General features: G+C 44.8%; 1 protein-coding gene across 1 annotated transcript in view; it reads left to right on the plus strand.

Annotated features, from left to right (window-relative positions):
* Positions 1-1,631: 1,631 nt before the first annotated feature.
* SRP68 (signal recognition particle 68kDa) overlaps positions 1,632-8,309 on the plus strand; it is an 11,797-nt gene continuing 5,119 nt past the window's right edge. Inside the window, exons 1-7 of the mRNA XM_010134722.1 lie at positions 1,632-1,692; positions 2,248-2,361; positions 3,315-3,510; positions 4,228-4,310; positions 4,545-4,654; positions 5,029-5,111; positions 5,342-5,482. Coding sequence (XP_010133024.1) covers positions 2,300-2,361; positions 3,315-3,510; positions 4,228-4,310; positions 4,545-4,654; positions 5,029-5,111; positions 5,342-5,482 — 675 coding nt within the window. The 5' untranslated portion in view covers positions 1,632-1,692; positions 2,248-2,299. The remainder of the gene's footprint in view (positions 1,693-2,247; positions 2,362-3,314; positions 3,511-4,227; positions 4,311-4,544; positions 4,655-5,028; positions 5,112-5,341; positions 5,483-8,309) is intronic.

Consider the following 8,309-nt stretch of genomic DNA (forward strand, 5'->3'; position numbering starts at 1 on the left):
CGTGCCGGCAGTGAGGGTTTGGTTTGGATGAAGCGAGGGAGGCAGCTTTGCCCTTCTGAACTGGGGATTTACTCTTGACCTTTGCAGCTTCTCCGTCGAACGGCGTTACAGCTGTTGTTGGCCTGTGAAGCAGAGCTCCGTGCGGTAGATAAGGGTAGGCGGTCTGTAATCTTCTGGCAGTAATATAAACCTGTGAAGTGGGCAGTAGTGGATAAAATAAATCTTAACAGGTACACTGAGATGGCAAATGGGCTTCTCCAGATTTAGCACCTCTAAAATCAGATGTGGCACCTAAAGATCGCGGCATACTTTAATATGAAACTTTCATGTGAAACTAGTCCAGCCGCACAGCTGTGATAGAGCTGGGTGTTATCTTCTGGGTAAGAGGAAAACCCAAGTGAAATACGGTTGCAGTATTCCACATGACAGATGGGGGCAAAGCAATCGCTCTGGTAGTGTTAGGAGTGTGAAAAAGTAAATAACGTAGGAGATGTGAATCCAGTGAGTAAGTGCACAGAAAAAAGGCAGTCTGAAAAAAAAATCTTACGTAGACAACAAGGACCAGGAGTGCTGTGTTGAGATGTTGCAGTTTGTCTTGTCTGTTCTACAAATGCAGGCTAATTCAACGTAATAACTATTGATGCAGGTTTTTAATACTTAAATTAAATAGACTTTCTTTGGGTGTAATTCCAAGAAAACCCTTTGATAGACATCGACCATTTTTTAAGACTTGTTGGTAGAGTTTAAAAGGGATATTTTAGGATACAAATACATACAGCACAGACATTTCTAGTTTATGATGGAGATTTTATTTCACAAAATAATGTGGCTTGTACACTGAATGAATGATAGCAGCAAATATACTAGAATACAGCATGATTTAATTTAGTAGTGTAACTAAATGAATAAAGTAAGTACAGGATGCAGAGAAATCAGCACATACGTGAAAGATTGGAGACTGGGTGGAAATCCTGGAGTGATGCTGTTGCAAGTCACAGGCCAGTGCATTCTGTACTGTAGTACTTGTTCCAGTCTTACACAGTAAGACTAGAAATGTGTTGAAAAATTGAGCAGAAAATAAGCCCCCTAAATTCTTCTCCAGAGCTCTTTCTGGGAGGTTCATCATGTTCAGAATGTGGTTGGTTTGTGGCAGCTCTGTCAGGAAGGCAGCAGTCGTTCTGCTCAGTGCACTCCTGTTCTGCGAGATGGGACCGTGAAGGGCAGAACTGCTCTCTGTTTCAGTTTTGCCAGGAAAACTGTGTCATGAGTGTGACTGGGGAGGTGGTGGAGCGCAGCTAGGGCAATCAGTTAAATTGGCCTAGATGTGTCTCTTCAGCTTGTCCCGAAACGAGCTCTGAGAAAAGCAAGACTTTCGTGGCTGGCTGTCAGGAGAGCTGCTTGTGGTACGTGCTAGTCCTGGCCTTGATGACAGTCAAAAGCTCTGAAGTAAGCAGTTTAGGACTGTCAGTTCTCTTAACAGTGCGTTTTTAGGAGGTTTTTGGGTGCCCCTGTGTTCAGAGTGCTTTTGCTTAATGGAACCTCTAGAGTTCCCTTCTGTTATTTTGGGGCGGAACAAAGAACTGCTACCAGACCGTACTGTCCATCTGCCTTAACGCACACTGCAGTCCTCCAGATTGTGAAGGAGTCTCAGCAGCAGCATGGTTTGCGACACGGAGACTTCCAGAGATACAGGTTAGTAATGGTGGGAATGGCTTGGCATCACTAGTGTGTCTTGGCTTTCTTCATTTAAAATGCAAACCCACTGCAGCAGGCAACAAAACCCATCTGCCAAGTGAGTACCCCTTGAGAGGCTGCTCCATGCGAAGCAGCATATGCTTTTCTTCACTACATGTGACATGCTATGACTGTCCCACCTAGGAGGATACCGACTGGCTCGTGCTTCTCCACTGCCCTTTGAGGCTTGCTCGTTAACACTTCACTGATAATCACTGTACTCTTCCAGAACTGAGTGTTCAATAAACGCACACAGAGCAGTTAGACAGTAAAGTGAACATCATTCTGATTTTCTAAGATCAGGAATTACTGCACATCTTCTTACCTTTCTCGTATTCCGTTAACCACTGGTTTACAGGTAGTTTCTGAACTACCTCTAACCTTGTGTTGGAGTTCTTGGATGTTAAAACGTTGCCTGTCACAGCCTTTAGTCTTTTTTTCTGGTTGCAGAGAGCAGCAGACAAAACCAAAGTCATTCTTGGGCCAAACTGACTGTGGCCGTCTTTTCTTCAGGGGTTATTGCTCCCGTAGGCTGAGGCGACTTCGAAAAACTCTCAACTTCAAGATGGGAAACAGGCACAAGTTCACTGGGAAGAAAGTAACTGAAGAGATTCTCTCAGACAACAGGTACAGTCACTGATGGAATCAAGCATTCTGTGTGTTAGTGAATAGTTTCATTTTGGTGGAAAACTGCTCTGTACAATATACTCAGAAATGTTTCTTTTCAGAGATGTGTTGTTGGTATTAATAAATTAAGGTGAAGGTTCAGGTGGCAGTGCAGGGGGAAGAGGCGCTGCTCAGATCCTGCGTCATCATGTGAGTGAGTGGGGGAAGAGGAGCAGCCACAGCCAGTTCCTTCTTTTCCCTCATAGTTGCTAAAATGGGTTCTTTCCATAATCAGTAAATTACTTGGCTGTTAAAGAGGAAATACTTACTCAGTTGCAGGGTAGCCCTCTGAACGCTGGTAAAAGAAATGCTGTAGCCAGCAGGGTAGTGGTTGGAGACGTAATCCCTTCCCTTTGAACTGGATTGCAAGCTTTACTTGGATTTCCAGGATTTGGCAGGGTGCTTGTCTGATAGGATATTTGGAGAAGAGCCAGGATCTTGTGCTCCTTTCCCATCCTTTAGAAACACTTGAAATCTCCGCTATCTTGCATTCTCTGGTGAGGAAGAGAAGACCCGATCCTTCTTCACCTGTATTGTTGGGAAGCCAGATATGTTATGGCATGAGCTGGTGGGAAAACAGACATCTTTGTCCATGTGAACCAGTTGGAAAAGCGACCTAAAATCATAAATCCCTTGTCTTCACAATGTCTGTGGTGCTGCAGAACCGTAACAAATTCTCTTCCTCAGTTGGGTGATTACATTTCTGTTGCAAGAAATACAGTAGAAGACAGTTAGGAAAAATACGGCTTTGGGTGTTGAGAATGTTAAGAAATAAAAGCATCCACCTCTTACTATCCAGCTGAACTTCTGTTACCAACCTTTGCAGATCACATGGCAAAGAACTAGTTAGTGGTGATGTGGTAATGCTTGTTTGATTGTCATTACTTTTTCATTAATTGTCCTCTTCCCCGTAGGTACTTGCTGTTGATTCTGATGGATGCAGAGCGAGCCTGGAGTTACGCCATGCAGCTGAAGCAGGAAGCAAACACAGAGCCTCGCAAACGATTTCACTTGCTGTCTCGCCTGCGCAAGGCTGTGAAACACGCTGAGGAGCTGGAGCGCCTGTGTGAGAGTAACCGAGTGGACGCCAAAACAAAGCTGGAAGCTCAGGTGACTACCGATATTTTGATCTTGTTTTACAGCACAAGCTGAGCAAGAAACCTTTGGGGTTTGGGTGAAGAGTTTATTCTCATCTAGAAGCAGATAATCAAAATGGACTGGTTCCCCAACTGGATAACGTCTCCCTGTGAATAGCTTGGACTTACTGTTAACACAGCTGCTGGAAATGTAGAAATAACCAGCACCACTAGCCAAGAGGAGAACCTGGTGTTTAGAAGTTAAATGTATCAAATGATCGTCCTTGCTCTGAAGAGCACTACATTTCATACGTAGAAAGAATTGACAGAGGCTGAGATGACACAGCACAGCTGAAGAAGTGACGTGTATCTGTTATCTCTTTGTTCAATACCTTAAAGTAGCCGCTAGAACACAAGGCTGCAGTTCCTGGAACACAGAAAGCTGCTGTGTTGTGACACCAGCCGCTCTGAACATGGGACTGCAGTGGTACTCAGTAATTAAAACTGATGCTCTGTAGCAAGAGACATTTTTGCTTTCATCTCCGTAGACATGGAGCGATGTCAGTTAAAAGAGAAATAGGCAGGTAGGTAGTAACCCATGATCCAAATCAGTTGTCTTCTGTGGCAAGAGTGAATGAAAAGGGCAAGGCTTAATCACTTGGTGTAGGCGTCACAGCAGCCTGCATACTAAAGAGGGAGCAAATGAGGCTGACAGTCTCGGGGAAGCTAACGCGCCCTTGTGCTTCTGCAGGCCTACATGGCTTACCTCACGGGGATGCTGCGCTTTGAACACCAGGAGTGGAAGGCAGCAATGGAGGCGTTCAACAAGTGCAAGTGAGTTCCCCCACTTCACCACCTTAATTTCGTGAATAGTATTGGGTAGTCCAGTAAGTTTACACACTGTGTGTACAGCAGCTCTGAGAGCAGTGGAGTTAATCATGGCCTTGACTGGGAGGTACTGCTGAAGAAACAGCATCCTCCAGAGCAGAGACACAGTCTCCTCCCTTAAGATGAACAACTCCTCAAAAACGATGCGTACACAGTGTTAGTATCTCTTCTTTGCTGTAGGACCATATATGAAAAACTGGCCAACGCTTTCACGGAAGAACAAGCTGTACTGTATAACCAGCGCGTGGAAGAGATCTCGCCCAACATTCGCTACTGTGCCTATAACATTGGTAAGAAAACGGGAGATGCCTGATCTGCAACAGAGAGCAAGGGTTGTTCACAGGAAAGGAGTATTGACTTCACAGTTAAATGCTGGTCTAAGTGACATCACAGTGAGTCCATGATATCTTGGGCAAATTCTGCACACGTTCTGGGTCATTTTAGCGCTGGAGAAATACGCTCATTTTGCAGTAGTGCATGTGGTTTTGTGTAAAAAGACAAAATATCAGTTTGCAGCAGTTGGCTTGTTAAGTCAGAATGAAACTGCAAATTTATCCCCTTTGTTCCCAGAATGGAAGCACAGAATCTATTGATTAGCTTTTCTCTATCAAAATAATTGGTGAACTCAGACGGAAATGTGATCTAGATTTGTTAATTCTCTCAGGTGACCAGTCTGCTATGAACGAACTGATGCAGATGAGACTGAGGTCGGGAGGCACCGAAGGTCTTCTTGCAGAAAAACTGGAGGTAACTAATTTTCATGCTTTGAGCTGAAACATTTGTTATCGTTACGTTGCTGCTGCGCACCATTCAAGAGCCAAAAGATGTTGTAAGAGGGCAAGCAAGCCAGGGCTCTGTGGGAAGACACACTTCAGAAACCCTTTGGTTTCACAATAGTCAAGTCTAGAGTGAGTTTGAAAGGTTCAGTTTTGGATACGTGAAAATTCAAGCTGCTAAGTTCAGTTGGTTCTCTGCAGGCATTGATTACCCAAACTCGAGCAAAGCAAGCAGCCACCATGAGTGAGGTGGAGTGGAGAGGACGAACTGTTCCGGTGAAGATAGACAAAGTGAGGATCTTCCTGCTGGGGCTGGCCGACAACGAGGCAGCGATTGCGCAGGTAACCCAGAAGCCATCTCCAGTGCTGGTGTTCTGACTCCAGTGTGCATGATAATACACAGTACCCGGACTAAACGCTTTTGACTGATCTTTTTTTCAGACTAGGGGCTGGAATGCTAAAAGTAGAAGTGGGAATACTGATTATTATCCCAGAGCTGAAGTGTCAGTTCCCACCATCTTCTCAGTGGTAGTCTGGGAGATCTGCTCTGAGTATCACTGCTCTCCTGAACATGCTGTGCTGCCCAGAAGTGCTGCCGTTCGGTGCCACAGGGACCAGCGTTATATTGTCACTCACTTGGAAATGAAGTTTTATGAGTAACTGGTTTTGAATTACTGTTCTAATTAAAGTATCTTGCTCCAACTTCAGAGTAACCAAAAGGAAAAAGATACGTATCGATCATGTTTCTTCAGTTTCAGAAACCAATTTGCCAGGTGAAGCAGGTGCTGTGAGATTTATAGCCTTCTCTTCTTGACTTGCGCAAATCCTCCAAAGCGGGAAGAGGATTACAAAATGTCAGGATGTAAATCAATTTAAAATGTAGCAGTTCTGAAACACTCGCAGTGGCAGCTGAGTTGTCCACGTGGGGCTTTCGCCTTGAAAATGGTGCCCAGATGGTGTATTCTGCTTCCCAGTGGCTGCATGCAGCACCTTTGCTGTTCAAAAAGGCAGCAAAAGGTTCTTGAGTAGCAACTGTTGCTGCTAAAGGTGAGTCTCTGCAGCATCAAACCCTGTTTATAACCAGGAGAATAATGACAATGAATAGGTGTTTAAGTGATAAAATGAAAACTCCACAAAGGTAAAAGGCAAGTGGGCAAGAGCAGGAGCAGTGACAGGAAGATAGAAGATGGTTTCAGAAGGATAAACAGGATGTGGGTGGGTAGGAAACACTAGTGCTAACCAGTCTCCTCATCATGTTGTGAATTGTGTGTTGCTGGCATTGTTTTTTGGTCGACAGTACGTGAGCATGGCCAGCAGGTGGAAGAGCAGCTGACAGTCAGCGTTCCCTCACTGAATTTCCGTCCTGCCAGGCCAGCAGTGAACCTTCTCAGTGTAGTTGCCCTTTTTGTTCCGTAAAACTGTAGCAAAACAGTGACCTGAATTTGTTCTGATCTTGCTTTATATTCCCTGGAAGCTCTGACTGAACAGAGGATCATAGCGTCAGGATTTATGTTCCCAGAGGGCTAAAACTGGGTGTTTTGAAGGCAGCTGTACAGTTGCTCTGTCTGCTGTGATTGGCAGTCCAGCTTCAGCTACATGCATTGTGGTTGTTGGGATCTTCAGCACCTTTCTGCTCGTCTTTGCTAGATCGAAACCCTAACGTAACAGCCTTGCTCTTCAGGGTTTCACTAGGAGCAAACACAAATGCAATGTTTTGTGTAAAGACAAGGATCCTCAGTGCAATTGTATCGTTGCCTTCGGAGTCTTGTTGGTAATGGAGAAACTGAAATAGGAATCCAAGTTTAAAATGGCTCATGTCAGGCCTTCTGTAGACTCGAGTGTGTGATTTGAAGAGCCCGTTGACTCTGTCCAGGTACAAGTGAGAAGGCTAAAGGGCAGAGTGACAGAGGTATCACCTCCAGGCTTCTTTGGTCACCTCTGGTCAAAAATGGGTGCTAATAACATTCAGAGATGCTACAGGATGTTTCAGAAGAGAGAGAAGAAGTGAGCGCTCCTAGACTTCTGGAAGTGGGTTCAGTGGGATCAGATCCCTTGGTCACTTTAAGAAGAGCCCGGGCTCGTCTTAGAACATCATCTCTTACAAGAGCCCAGGCTCTGTTGCGTCAGGACGCTTGAATCAGCCATAACACTTGTATCTCAGTTCTGTCATTTATCTCCCAAATCAGAACATGTGTATTTACGCACAGAATCAGCTTAACCTCAGGAGTTTTTTGCCTAGAAAGGAAAGCCTTTGTTTCATTTTTATTGCATGGCCCAGCCCTTTCCCTGCTTGTGCTTGGCTGATGATTAAGCTATGTCTGTTCTCATTTCTGTGCATACGGTGAAGTTGCTGTGCTCCTCTGGGCGAGGTTGAGAATGCGGTCAGACTTGTCTCTGGTTGTTCTCAGGAGTTAGTCCCACCTTAAAAATTCTTACAGCAAATCTTGGAGAAAAAAAACCAACCCAAACCCGAAGAAACTCTTTCATCTCAGGTCAAGATACCTGAGGCTTTGTGAGGGAGTAAGTATAACATTCCTGAATGGAAACCTGAGAGGAGGAGAGGCAGAGGCTGTAGAGCTCTGTGGAAGATAAACAAGTGAGCATGTTTTTAGACAGGTTTTTTTTATTCATTTTGACAATTGCAAATTGGTTGCAGCAAAGTTCGTCTTATGCTGTTACGTGACGTGGAAGTGGTGTAACACAGCGCGGATCCCTCCTTCAACTGCTGAGGTTGAGATGTGTTTCTGGGCAGTAAGAGTGTTGCGATCCCCAGCTGGTACCTTCTCAGTCACCAGAGTGGAAGTTGAGTTTGGTTTGGAGTGGAATGTTCAGCTGGGTACAGGATATGCCAGTCCATTAGGCAGAGATCAGGCTTCAACTTGTTTGTTAAAAGTTGTTGTCAGCTTTGGGGTTTGGGGCTGAAAGCTGAAAGCTGCTTCATTTTTTGGCAAATTTGTGGCGACAGCAGAAGAGTGCTCAGTCACTTCCATGACTGAAATATGGTGTTACTTTAAAAAACGCTTCAAATTATTGCCGCTGTGAGCATTACTGGACTGGGAGTGTAGAAAAGATAATCATCTATGTGTTCTTACCACATGAAAAAAGTTAAATTGCTGTAAGAGCAGTCTGCGCTGGTAGTTTGCCCGGTCAGTGATGCTCAGCTCTTTCC

This window comes from Buceros rhinoceros, unplaced genomic scaffold (genome assembly GCF_000710305.1).
Source record: "Buceros rhinoceros silvestris isolate BGI_N320 unplaced genomic scaffold, ASM71030v1 scaffold24364, whole genome shotgun sequence".
In the NCBI taxonomy this organism is placed as follows: Eukaryota; Metazoa; Chordata; class Aves; order Bucerotiformes; family Bucerotidae; genus Buceros; species Buceros rhinoceros.